The following is a 15,176-nucleotide window of genomic DNA, read 5'->3' on the forward strand; positions in this document are numbered from 1 at the left end:
GCAAATGTCTTAGAATATTAAGCATATCCAGAATCAGTTTAAATAGCACGAAAAGTTTGCTTCATGAAATAATTAGGTCTAGGCAAAACAATGAATAACCAACCCAGATCACAGTGCCTCTGCTGTCAAACTTCACAGTTAGTATATACATAGAAAAATTATTCTACTGGCATTTTCCAAACTCAGACCCATCCATCAGTTTGCCAAATGGCAAACCTCGATTCATAAAGTCCCAGAACTTGTTTGCATTACTTGAGAGCTCAACGACAATGAAGTTATCAGCATTCTACCTACACTTAGCATTGATCTGAAGCATGAAAGTGATCCTATTCCAACACAGGTGCTTCTTTGGATATATTTTATAATAATGTGTTACCTTCTGCAAATAAAATGCATGACATGACAATCAGAGCCATATCCTATAATAAAATAAGGTGCCAAATGTAATGTATATCAAAGGTACCCAAACATTTCAATCAATGGACCAAGTAGACTCTATAAAAATGACCAACCTATGTATATAAAAAAATATTTTCTGAAGAATGCATATTATTGTTATCTGTAAGATTATATGAAGTATTATTTTCTTAGACTTAAAGTACCAAGGACAAGTTAAGCTATATTAGGGAATTGTAAATTTATAAAACTAAATTTTTTTATCGTTTATAACAAATGTTTCAAATATCTTTACAAGATGGCTGGTTGGCTGAGCAGTTAAGAATGTTTTGAACTTTTTTCTAACAGTGGCACCCTAACTTGGTAACTTTTTCTTCAGGCACCTGTACAGTACTTCTTTATCAATATAGAGTTATTGCTTTTTCTCCTACATCAAATGCTGAAAATTTTTCCCAGAGGCCTGAAGATACATGTGAACGTGACACTCCACGTTGTCAAACACATTGTTCAGGATGACAGGAGTGATCTGTTCATTGGGTTGGGTAATTGCCATCTTCAGTTCCACAGTGTATGGATTGTTCCCACACAGCCATCCCTTCAGTGCACCCCAGGGATGCAGCAAAGTGGAAATGAGGGATGCATAATTTACAGGTCTCATGCAATACCATACATATAGCTTAACTTCAATGACACTACAAATTTCTTACTGCACAGTAACTTTTCAAACACATGCATAAAACTTTAACAAGTGACATGTCAGAAATTAAATGTTTGAATAATAAGTTATATATTTTACTCAATATCATAAAAAACATACCCATTTCGAATAACTTTCTAGTTAAGGCTGACTTTATTTCGCAAAGTGATCGACCTTCTTCCGCCATAGCTCCAGCAATCTATAATACGAATATGAAATTTTTATTTCAATTATAAAATGTAAACCAAAATCAAATCAACTTGTTATCAAATAATTTTTAAAATATTCAACATGTTGATACTATTTTTATAATACTTATTTTAAAAAAAAAATCAAAATAAATAAAAACCAAACTACAAAAATCTTGTGTAGAAATTAATATAACATAAAATCATTTATCATAGTAAAAAAATAATAGAGAAAATTTAATATTCTCTATACAGTAGAACCTTGCTAATTTGGATTCAAATGGATATCCGATGGAACTTCATTTGAAATCAAATTTTATTGTGCACTTTAAATGAACAAATACAGTTGTTTGTTAAGCTTTTGCAAAAGAAATAGCAGTATTTACCAATTTGAACTTAAAAAAAAGCTAATTTTTGTTTGCAATTGTTTTTCTAACTGTTCCTTAACCATATCTCAACTCATCTGTCTAACAATAAGGTAATAGTTGTTAAAGCCAGAATCGAATCAACAGATTCATTACTTTAAAAGATACACAATGCAAAATAGTAGATATTAGAAAGAGTTAAAAGATTAGAGATATTTATACAAATTAAGCACTTTTTGGAATTTTCAATCTCCTCTTTGAATCAACAACATTCAATACTCTGACAATTCAAACAGAACAACCATTCGTACATAATTTTTTGAATTCAATTGATCAAAATTACAAATTTGAACACTTCTTTAACAAATTAACAATTATTTGAGGTACAGTATATATAACAAGCATAATAAACATGAAATAATAATGTCTGTGCATAAACTAAGAAACAAAAATACAAATAAAACTAAAATAAAAAGCAGATAAGGTAATGTAACAATTAAAAATGGTAAAGTATAAAAATAAGAATAAAATAACAGTAGATAAAAATGCATAGATAATTCAACAGTATGCACAGACATTTAAGAGTATTAAAACCCAATGTGAAACATTATCTATTTATACCATACAAACCCAAATCTACTGAACTTTGTATGATACAAATAACCAAGACTTGGCAGAAGCTTAACCTGGAGCTTAATGTACAAACATCAAATGCTGTTGATCTGAAGATGAGATTGAAAATCCCAAAAAACACTTAATCCAAATAAATATCCTGACTCTATTAACTTTTTTTGACTTTCTTTATAACATTTATACCTATGAAGTGTCTTTTCCAGGTTTGAGCAAGCGGTAGTCTGAATTATCACATATTCCGAATTAGTGACGTTCTACTGTAATTAAATTTTAATATGGTTGCCCTACATCCCAATTGGAATGCTTCATCCCTATTAGAAAAGTTTTCCTAAAATTGTCCTGATTTGTTCATTTCCTCAAAAAATACTCTGATTTGTGCTTTAAAAAAAAATCAAATAAAAACTGTAGGAAATAGATGTCATACACGCAGCATGTGCAAGCTGTCCTCACAATCTCATACTCACACATCTTTGGCACATATATTGTGTTCTGTGGCTCTGTGAAGTGTTACATGATGGCTTCAAAACTATTGATGGTTTCATGCAATCATTGACAATGGATCAATCAATGGTCAGTTCTGATTATAGTCTAGTTTTTTTTTTTTTGCTTTTTTTACCCTGCGGGCAGTAAGAGAACCTTTATATTTAATCATATCCACCTGGATTCAGGCAGGTATATATACAATGGAGCAATTAGATTATCTAACAAAAATTTAGTCATAAAATAATAAAAAGTGTTCAATAATTGATAATTTAATTAGAATTATTCACTTATTTTCCAGAGTAGCTACCTAATACTGGGTATCCATCAATCTTTATCACAATGTTACCTCACAGTGTCCCAATTCCTGGTTTTTGAACTTATAGCAACCTAATTTTAATGAGCCATTAATGTATAAAGTTTCAATTTAATTATGCAGGAATGTTTCAAAATTATACTTATCAAACACTGGATATGTTCATAAAAATAACAAGAATGATAAAGGTGAAAAAAGCCGTGTGATTGTCACTAACACAATCTCGTGTTCAACACTTCTAGAATAATACAACACGGTTTCACAACAAATTAACAAGAATGATGTCATTATTCTTACTTATGCTAGACATTTTGACAAATTCATTTAAAAAATGGCTGTTTCTAAAGTTGAATGTTGTTAGCAAATTGTATCTGAAATGTTTTTCCCAGATTTCTTTGTGTGGAAATTAATTTGCATCATTTCACCTTTTAATCCACAATTTGTACACTTAAGTGAATTTAGAAATATCAATTTCACCATATTTTCTTCATGATTTGAACTATCTCTTACCTTTGTGAATTTTGTTAGAATTTCATAATTATCATCAAGAGCATATATACTGAGCAGAACTAGTCTTGTTATTAATTCATCTAACTCATTGGATTTTATGAAAATATCCATTATTAACACAACTGTTCTACATTAGTACACAATTAATGTAAATAATAATCATTTACATTATGTATTAATGTAATGATATAGTATTTGAATAGAGAATATGCTAATGCATTGATTGAACAAGGAAAAACATTCATATGTTTTCTAATGGAATACTTTTCTAAAGGAAAGTGACAAATTAACATAAAAATTTAGAATGAATTTATAGAATTTAGTATTATTTTTGTGTCACAGTTTGGTAAAATATATCAATAGATGTTCCAGTTTCATTTCAAAGTGTAAATTGGAAATATTCTTCTATCTTACAAGAGGAAGTTAGTTTTAGACTAAAACTAGGAACTTATCAAAAATAAGTAAGAAAGTTTCTGATATTTCTATAAACATTTTTTCTTAATGTTCTACAAGCTTCTGAAAACATAAAGCATAGTCTTTTGATTACTGCACTACATTTTTGAATCATTTTTCATCACTTGAAAAACATTTGTCATCCAAGTGTTCATTTAATAGTTTAAAAAAATGATCTTATAGTCTGGATCATGTACTGAACAATTATCTTCTTTTCAGATCTAAAAGAACACCTGGACTGCAAATGTTTTTCAAGCAACGAAGATATACAGAAACATGTACTGCAGTGATTCCAACAATCAAAAGATTTTCATACAGAATGTTTTCAGAACACTGAACTCTTAGAATTTTTAATTATAGCTTCAGATCATTTACTCAAATAAAATTTTATCCTGATTTTTAAAAAATTGTTGAATGTTTTATTTTTCTGTTTAAATTAAATGAAAATGGAGTTGTTTGAGTCAATGATTATATAAAATTTATTATTGAATAATGATGTAAATTCAAATTCCATCCTTATTTAGTATGAATATGCAAATGTTATGATTTTGAGAGATTACTTTTGATTCATTTTCACATAATTTAATTGATATTTCAGGCTGTCATACAAAATATTAATTTTTTAATTTGTTATTATATAATGCAAATAAATAGTTTGGTTCATAATATCTTTGACTCTACCTTGAAAATTCATAATAATAAATTCAGCATTCTTCAAAACATACTTTATAGATTAAAATGGCACCACATAATCCTCTTCTTCCCGCCGTCTTGTCTTTACTAACTAAAGCGCAGTCTTCATTTACAATGAATGTATCGACTAACAAACCCTCAATTCTGGCACGTTCAACTGCCAATCCAAAATTGAGTCTATCACCTGTATAATTTAGCAATATAACCAGTGTGCCAGCTGTTTAAGAAAAAAATATTATAATTAATATTAAATAAATAGCACTTATTGCGTAAAATATTCATAATGTATCTATTATGATAAACTTAATTTTAAAAATTAACTTTATCATCATATCTTAATTAATAAATTATTATTAAATTACTAATAAGATAAATAAAATGAGCAATTATTTATTGTGACATCATCACAATGCCAGGCTGCAATTTTTAATCATATTTTTAATTAATTTCATTTAAAATATATTCTCTCCACCTCAGATTAGTAGTGACTTGCCCCTGTACATCATACTTTTCCTTTAACAATAGAGTCATGCCAGTCATCTATCTAACACCTGTCGGGAGAAAATTTTTGAACTGAAATAATGTGACTTCCTGTTTGAACTGGATGTTCCTATATAGTTAATCGGGGCCACCTGTCCCTAAAGATTCCACATCTGGTCTCATCTTCCATCTATCTAACTCTGTTCTCAAGATTAAGAAAAGATGGATGGACAGACAACAGTAGAAATTTATAAGTCTACAATTTTTTCAAATTGTAGCCCAAAAATTTGAAAATTACAATTGTAGAATGATTACATTTGTTATAATTGATTACTCTGTAATTAACTTTAAATAAATAAGTTACATACTGCAGGGATCATGCTACATAGCACTAAAATCACCACTTGGCAATGTTTTTCTCAAAGAGGCAATAAAAATATAATACTGGCAATAGCAAGTGGCAATAAAAACCCTAGTCTGCTTATTTTGATATTTGGCATAAAATTGAATCACAAATTACACTTCAGAAAAAATAGCAAAATGTCAAGCTTCCATACAATGGAAGTCCCATGCACTACACACATAGCAATTTCACAATGTCACATGGCAAGTTCAAGCAGAAAAGTAGGAAGTGACGTTCAGAACTAAAGGAAGTTTTGTGCAATACTGCCCAACGTTTCCAAAGTGGGATTTTTTTATTGACTGACAGAAATTTTAGGAAATTTTTTGGGATGACTTTCCAGATACCAAACTGATAAGACTACTGGAACATTTATTACATTTATTAGTATGTAAAACTGGTGGCAATAAATAATTTAAAGTGGCGAAAAAAAATAAAAAACTGGTGAAATGGTGGTGATATTTTTAAATTTCCAGAGAAACCCCTGTCTATATATATCTACCATAATGAAGTCAACTAAATGGAAAGGGGCAGGACCAACATGTCCTGGATCATGAAAAATTTCTGGAGAGTTGCTCACCTGTATTTGTTTGATCCCAGATCCCCAGTAGTAGTAGGTCAACACTAATCACTCAGCCAACCAGCCATCATTCTAAATATATACTATTATTACTAACTTTATTTTATTATTATTACTATATTTACTCAAATGTTAGAGACATTTTTATTCAGGTTTCAGTATTTCTGAAAATAGGGTGCATCTTAGATTCTACATAATATATCATAATTTGCAACCTATAGTACCACGCATCTTATTTCTCTGTTAATAGAGGTCACTAATTCCTGTATATCATTCTAATGATTTTATAAGATCAATATCTGTAATAGCAAATATTTAAGCACAATTTAGTTCAATCTTGTTAGTCAATTACAATAACATCATATGTACTAAACTGAAAATTTCAAAAAAAGTTGCGTGGCACACTCAAAAAAATGTTGCATTTCCAATGCTTTAAATGGCATTAAGGATAATTGCATACGGGAAAATTTAAGTATCGAATTCAATGTTAATTCAGAAGAGCCTAACACAGAAGTGAAGAGGTTTTTGACTGCTACCATAAAAACAGTATTATATAGTTTACTTTACCATGTAATAAGTACTAATTTGATCAACATAAATTTGTCTCAACTTGCCTATTTAAAAAAAGAAAACTATCAGTGAACTTGCAGAAATTAAGATTTGTTTTAGATTCAATAAAGACAGCATTTCCTTTTTGACATATATTGCTTCTATAAAACTCCAAAAAGAAAAACTGATATACACCTATCCTCCTTTTATGTGGTTTTGAAATAAAGCAGTTGACAAAAGAAAACTAACCCTCTTTTTATGCAATAAACTTTTTACATGAAAAAAAAAGTTTATTCATAGAATACTGTATGTTGATTTTATGTTTCCTATGCCACCTTATGTTTACTATATTTACTTACAAATAATGTTAATGATAAATGATGTTAGAATAAAAAAAACTCATTTTCTTTTGTAAATTGCTTATTTTTTCATTCCATTGAAGTCCTGAATACTATCAAGCATTTTTCTACTGGATGCATGCACTGTACCTTTCTATGCAACTTTTGTTTTACCAGGCATTCTTTGAAATGTATCCATGGTGCAAAAATAAGGAATAAGTGTATTATATACAGTATAAATAAGAAGTTAAAGTAGCCAATACATCACCAACTGCCATAAATAATCAGGCTAACTTTTGGATATATACGATTAAAGATTAGAAATAAATTTGGCTCTTGAGGTAAGTGTTAGGTGCCATCTCTTATTAAAATTAATAATTATAAAAATTTAAATAATAATTCAGATTAAACTGGAAGAAAAGAATTGGCCCGAATCGGGACTCTAACCCGCAACTCCTGTTTACCGTGCAGTCGCGTTGCCAGTTACGCTACCCAGACCTTCGGTCCGATCCCATCTTCCAGCATATATAAGCCAAAGACATAACCATCAACGGCTATTATGGCACCAACTGGGGACACCTCCATACCCACAGCCAGAAACATCCACTCAAGGCACTCAGTCAGCCATCGCAACCCCAGCAAGGTGTATATATATATATATATAAATAAACCACACACCAAACCCGATAACATTAAGCCAATACATCACAACTGCCATAAATGTTTTACGGCAGTTGGTGATGTATTGGCTTAATGTTATCGGGTTTAGTGTGTGGTTTATTTATAAGTTAAAGTAGCTTATTCAAAGAGCTTATAGGAAATTGAATGCAAAAACTGAAATAATAAATGTAAAATTTGATTCACTTGATAATTTCCCAAAATCCTTAAATTTTTATAAGTTTAAATGGATCATTAAATTTTTCACATCTTTATATCAAATGACAGAGTTACTTGATAAAAATTTGAAAAAACTGCAACAGAGTCCAAAGTTCCTTTGCAATTCAATAACATCCAAAGAAATAGATAAATTCATACAAATTTATATTTTTAAATGCAACAACAATTTTCCTTTTATAATTTCCACAACGGTTAAACAATTACCAACTTAAGGAAAAAAACATTCAAATTGCAAAAATCTAGATTAAGCCAGTTTTATTTAAAATAATTCTCAGTTCAAAATTAATAATGCAGATAGTTAAATAGTGACTATTGATTTTCATCTTCTATGATATAGTAATGTAAACAGACATTATAACATATCAACAGGATTGTTATGTTACAATGTAAACACTGTCCATTTAGTTTTGTATTCTATTAATAATACTGTATGAAAATTAACATTAGAAGTTGAAATATTCTAAGATGTGAGTCTGGTATTAAGTGAAGATCAAGAAATAAGAGAAAATAGATGATATTTAGAAGATTGAAAAAATAAATCTTTAAATTTACGAGTTCACTTTCTCTAGAAATTGTTTGATTCAAAGTTATTTTGGATGTCATACAATGATGATCATTCTATGATGATCATTGTGTGAGACTTGAGCAGAAAATAAAACTTTTATCAACATAAAAATATAAGAATGTAAGCAGAAGATTGTAATCCAAAAATGATTCTCTAATTTATTTTAAATATAAGTTTTTTTTATTGCTAAGGTGTAATCTTGTCTTTTGTCTGTTATCAGTGAAAATTGCATGTTTCCAAATAAAACTGTAAAGTATAAAATTTAAAATATTACAATCGACACACGTCAATCTATGGTATAAATTAGTATTTTTATTTTATTTAGATTCAAATATATGGAATTTGATCATTAAAATGCATCATAACTAAAATTTTGTAATTAGGAGTGAAAAGTATTCAGAATTACCTGGATTATTTTGAGCTACAATTCTTATACAATTCAAAATAACTGCTGCTGGAGGGGATGTAAAAATTTCACCTTGAACACAGGCTGTTAACATTCCCGAGCCAACATAACCTGAGAAAACAGTAATTGGATTTAAGCATTTTATGTTATATAAATATTATTTAATATTATCACTAGTTATTTTTTAATATTAATATACTGTTAATTATTTTTCATGCTACATTAAGGCTAATTTTAATTAATTGATTATTGGAATTTAATTTAATTATTAGAATTTTAATTTAAACCAATTAATTAAAATTAGCTAAAAATTTCAAATTAATCCAGCAGTTTAAGTTTAAGTTTGTGGTTATTAGTAAAACTGAATTAATATATTAATATTAAATAATACATAGAATAAACTGATGCATCTAATTTAAATGTAGTTAAGACTAGAAAAATTTTCATATCATCAACATCTTTTGGAATTTTCCATATTTTATAAATTAGTAACTTTTTTATGAAGCTTTTTATCAAGTTTTGCAAAACAAGGTTTTATATTTGCCATGTCTCATTGATATGTTGCTAGCACTGTGAGCCAAACTACTATATACAAATAAAAAGCCAAAATAAATATTGATCCCAGCAACTTTCTATGAGATATGCCATCCAAAACTCATTTCTTGGGAGTGTTGAATGATTTGCAAAAATTATTGATTAAAAACTGATTAAAATTAAAAATTGGAAAAGGGACTAAAAAATGCTTGTATGGCATAAAATGTATTGTCAACACATTATTTGCTGACATATATTTCATATACAGAATTTGATATTTACATATAGGGTTGATGCTGAATGATACATCACAACAAAATTAAACTAAACACATTTAATATTCAGATTATGTGACACTGCAAAGTGAGCAGTTGAGAAGAACTGCTGAAAAAACAAAATAGGATCAATTTTTGAATGAGATGTATGTAGTCAAAGAAACATAAGAGAAACTTTGGTCACCTATCTTTGGAGCCAGTGCAAGAGTATCTGACAGCCTTAGGCAAAGAAAATTTAGGCCTCTCTGTGCATTGTCTATATGTTTAATTATATTATCATACTAACACAAGCACACATATAAATATTGACATTTGTGGGTGTATATCATTATGGAAATTTTAAAAAAACATTTAATGATCTATCATTTCTTCGTTTACAAGATCGGCACGGTTAATGTTACCTTAGGAAGCCAAGATGGCGGCTCGTCTCTAATTCCAGTAAGGAAACAGTGGGACGCACGTTCTAACCTAACCTAACCTAACCTATTCTAATAATTTGGTTGCTAATAATTATCGTAATTTATTAGAATAGGTTAAGTTAGGTTAGAACATGCGTCCCACTGTTTCCTTGCTGGAATTGGAGACAAGCCGCCATCTTGGCTAACTAAGGTAACATTAACCATCGGCACCCCTAGGCGATGGGTCTATGTTCACATAATGGTAAAACCGGCCCTGCCTATCGTACGAAGAAATGTCCCCAAATACACGGTTCCTTTTGGATTTTTATCGTAAAAGAATGGGCCACAACTCTAGCAAAGTATCAATGATGCCAAAAATCATGTAGATTTATAGTCAACACAAAGACATCTCTCTCTTATTCCTGATATATGTATATATAATTTTATCACACTAATGTAATTATTGTATACACAAATTTATGTCAGAGTTTTTAAAATATGTTTGGAGGAATGAGACTAACCAGCCATTGCGGGTTCATGGCCAGACCCTCCCCCCGATATCAACGTGACTTTATTCGATCTCTTCACTTCTTCTAAATCGTGTCTGACAACTATATTAGCATTTTCGATTAACCTAAGGCCAACATTAGCAGCAACAAATCCTTTCAAACTATCTCTAACACATGTATTTGCAGAATTAATCAATTTCTTTCTGTCGTCCATTTCTAGCGCGTACGTAACGTTAACATATCACATGTATCAACACGTTGTTTTAGTAAGTAGCGCCCTCTAATTAAAAATCCTTTTAATTATATTTAAAAACTTTTTTAATGATTTATAACAAGCTTTTAAATTGATATTAATTTTTTAATAATAGTACCGAATAATATTATTAATAAATTATTTTTCTGCAATCGTAACTAAAATTAAATTTCATTTTTAAATTATAACAAATTGTGTTAGAGCCGCTTTACTAGGCAATGCGCCCATCGTCACGACGGCTGAGGAAGTGAGGATTATAATGTCGTAATACTTTTTCTAAAAATTTTACTTTCGATATTGTTATGGTGTATATTGTAGACACAACGTAACAACATCGCAAACAAAATTTTTACGTAAAATGGAGTTATGACACTATAGTCATCAGCCGGACGGCCGAGCTGCTAAGATCGGATAAGTGCGGGAAATTTTGTGGAAGGTCCTTCCGGATATGGCGGGCCTCGTCCCTCACCATCCGGTTGAACTCATAATGGGTTTGGTAAAAAAAAAAAAAAAATGCCATCTTAGTAATCATAGGGCGGAAAGAGTTACAAAAAAATCGTCGGCAGACGAATAGTATTTATCAATAAATTATTTTGCTTTATTTGACATTATAGTTTACAGATAGCGCATAAAATTGACTATTTCAGAGACAAAATGTAAGAGTATTTCGTCGATTCGCGGTTTTTCCTATTCTTTAACTTTTCCCTAAATTGTCCTCTCATTCGACTTGATTGGTTTCATTCGTATACGACAACGCGACACATGGTAACCTGCCCAGGAGAATGCTTTCCGGGAGGTATTTTACGGGAAACTGGCCCCTATTTAGCAGTGGCGTGCCGTGACATTTGATGATAGGGAAGCTGTGTTTCTGTAAGAAGCCGACTTACAGGGGCAATCAATTAATTGCGCGTCAGGGCCCGTTCGTATTCGTTTGTTCGATAAGCCAGTAAAAACCGTATACTTCTTTAAATGTATTTTTAATAGATTATCCGACGTACTTAATAAATAAGAAAGTTCAATATAATTACCTCTGTTATTAGATTCAATAAATTCCCTACGCCCTCTAAATGCCAATTCTGGCTTTGAGAAAAAACATATAACTTCTATTAATTTAGATATATCTATTAATCGTAATTATCTTGTTATAATTTTCAATGTTGATTTTATATTGTCTACCAAAGTTAAATTCTATTCCGCTTTGATTTCCAAATTGCTTCAATTTTACGAAAGAATCGTCATTCGTCATAAATTTTATCGTCAAAATGTCGAAATTTTTTTGTCGACGTATTTATATTTAATTTAGGCATCGGTCTTTCTCTTTTAATAATGTTTTCTTTTTCATTATATAGTCTTGAACCAAAACTTTTTTAAAATAAATTTTTGAATCACTAGCCACGATATAAGGGCTAAAATTAAAATTATAAAAAAAAAACTTACTTGGTAAAACAAAATGTGTGATGAATATACATTCTTAGTAAAAAAAATTCTTCAATTGTATGAATATACTTTTAAAGAAACTTATAATTAAATATAACTTTGTGAAGAAACGTACATAAAAATAAAAATATTCTTTACTTTTTAAATCTTAAAACAATCCACTTAAGTTAGTGAAATAGCTCCCTACGAGTGGCTAATGAATGAAATCAGAGACGGTCCAGGTAGGTGTGTGCGTGCCAAATCCCGAGGGTGCCGATACTGGTCAATGTCAAATGCCTCTTTTGTCGCATTACTAGTATATCTCAAAGGACGCGACAGGGTTGTTGTAGATTTTAAACGTTTCTCACCATAGCTGTAAAAATCTAAATATGTTAAACTTAACAGATTGTCCGTCGTTCGTTTTCTAACTAATTCGTTTTAGGACCGAGTGTTGACGGCCGGATGGCCGAGCGGTAAAGGTGGCAGCCTACCGCTCTGGGGGACCCGGGATCGAATCCGAACGGGTCGAATATTCCCCAGGAATTTTTCGGGGGGTAGTCCGTTCGGATATGTCGGGCCCCGTCCCTCACCACCCGGTCGCCCCATGGTGGGCCTGGCCGAACCCATAATGGGCCTACTAAAAGAGGCCCTCTTAGTGCCCACAGGGCGGAAAGAGTTAAAAAAAAAAAAAAAAAAGAACCGAGTGTTCACGGAAATTTCCAAAATTTACAACTTTTTCGGTCACTCTCATTGAACTGGAAAAATTTCTGTCTTTATTACATCTAATATTATGAAGAGATCAGACCCCACTGTACTCGGCAAGAGATTGGTTCGGTTAAGCTTCTGTTTAAGTAAAATTTCGGCTCTTTCGTCAGGGTTTTATATATGTTTCTAATCGCTTAATTATTTAACTACTACTTAAGTAGAAATAAGTTGAAACCGGTTACTTTGTACCTGAATATCTGTAGTCTCGGGAAAACAGTGGAAAGACAAATTTTAATGACAACGGATATATAAATCGTAAATTTAAGGAAAATAAATTCTAGAGCTTTTTTTTTGTACCATCGTACGTCTCATTCATTAAATTTGGTTGTAAATGATGCTGCCAAAGTAACAGTTAATTTTTTAACACTGTACTAGAATTGTACACGTTTTTTCTGCATCCCCTTACAGATGGGACATACTAAATCGTAATATCACCGGCTTAACATTGAAATCCGTAAGTAATATAAGATGGGAGAACGGGATAAATGCAGAATAAATATATCAAATATTTTAATGGATTTTTTTTTAAACTCCTGTCAACTATACAGAACTATCATAAAAATATGCCAGTAAATTTCTATCGGTTGGGTTAAGTTATAAATCTAGTCTAGGGTGAGCAACCGTTTTTATAACATGGGTCAGAATAAATTTTACGTTTTTTCCGCGGGCCGTAGTAGTCAATTGACGCCTTCTTGTGACTCGTAATTTTTTTAGTCTGCAAATATGAAATAAATAAATAAAAAGTTAATTACTACATTTATTTCTCTTATCGTTTCCGAAAATTACAAAGAATTGGAAAAATAACTATTAATTAGTTATTTTTCCAATCTATTAAAGATCTCGCGGGCCGTAGCTGGCCCGCGGCCCGGGGGATTGCCCGCCGTTGATCTAGTCTGCTCATGATTCACATAATCGGGCGAGGGTGGCCGAATATCTAGCAGGCGGCTAACAGCCCACAACCGCTCCGGGATATAAAGTCGGACTCTTTACGCGTGTGTCGCTTCTACCAGCTAAACCGGGTGAGGTTGGTGCACTGTAAACCGCATGTGCTAATGCCTATATAATCTGGCTGATTAGAAACTGACCCGGTTTCGACATTCCTTCCGCCACTGAATTATTCGAATATACAATAGCAATCTTATCGTTTTTTTTCACATGTAGTATAGAAATTTGTAAAAGATACATAATGCAGTTATAATAAAATATTCATTTTAATTAATTCAAAGTACGTTAAAATATGAAAATTTATATTTTATAAAATACAAGGGAAGGTCATTGGAAGGTGGAAGCGGCGCTTCCATCGCTTCCAATGACGGCACGCCACTGCTATTTAGATATTGCTAACGGGAGGAAAACCAGGAAAACTCCACGTGGCCAGGTGCGAACCCACAACCAACCACTAGCGTTCAGTGGTTTTATCCGCTAAGCTACTGGCGGACACCATTCCAGTTAAGAGTATATTTTTGTGAAGTTCCCGATAGCATAAAATAAGCACGAATCACAAATCAACGGTAATTGAAAACATTGTATTTAGCTGGAAGTTGAAGAAGTAATCGTGTTTAAACACAATGAAGGCAATTCAAAATTATTTTAAGAAGACTGGAGATTTAATTTGAGAACTCTAAAATATAGTAGCATGTTTTTGATTAATACAATGCACTAACGTCATAAAGATTAAACAAATGTTCTCTTTCCGAATGATTAAGCCATTGAATTCACCTTCCAATAATCTAGCACTCTCTTCATCCAATCATATATCTCTGCTTACCGAGATTGCATCGTAAATCCAATTGTGGGTATAGAAATGCGTATTTACTAAATTTATTTATTTAACCATTTAAGTCTCTTTTCAATATTCTCGCGCGTTTATAAATACAAAAGCCACGTGACTTTCGGTAGACCGGAACTTGGTATATAGTTAATCGGGCCTCCTAACCCCGAGCTTTCCATATCCGGTCTCGATTTTTATCAATCCAACTCCGTTCTCGAGATTAACGAACGACATTGGGAATGTACAGTTCTGCAATTTGAAAGACAGCTCAATATTGGTTTCTTATTTTCTCGAAACTGCGAAGATTTT

General features: G+C 31.2%; 1 protein-coding gene across 2 annotated transcripts in view; it reads right to left on the reverse strand.

The window, feature by feature from the left end:
• Positions 1-10,900, reverse strand: part of LOC136983657 (triokinase/FMN cyclase-like) — a 29,252-nt gene extending 18,352 nt beyond the window's left edge. For both annotated transcript variants that reach the window (XM_067280467.1, XM_067280466.1), the window contains exons 1-4: positions 10,675-10,900; positions 8,947-9,057; positions 4,764-4,948; positions 1,214-1,292 (exon numbers count right to left, since the gene is read on the reverse strand). In XM_067280467.1, coding sequence (XP_067136568.1) covers positions 1,214-1,292; positions 4,764-4,948; positions 8,947-9,057; positions 10,675-10,876 — 577 coding nt within the window. In that variant the 5' untranslated portion in view covers positions 10,877-10,900. The remainder of the gene's footprint in view (positions 1-1,213; positions 1,293-4,763; positions 4,949-8,946; positions 9,058-10,674) is intronic.
• Between the last annotated feature and the right edge of the window lie 4,276 nt (positions 10,901-15,176).

Source organism: Centruroides vittatus, unplaced genomic scaffold, assembly GCF_030686945.1.
Source record: "Centruroides vittatus isolate TY-2023 unplaced genomic scaffold, ASM3068694v2 contig_884, whole genome shotgun sequence".
In the NCBI taxonomy this organism is placed as follows: Eukaryota; Metazoa; Arthropoda; class Arachnida; order Scorpiones; family Buthidae; genus Centruroides; species Centruroides vittatus.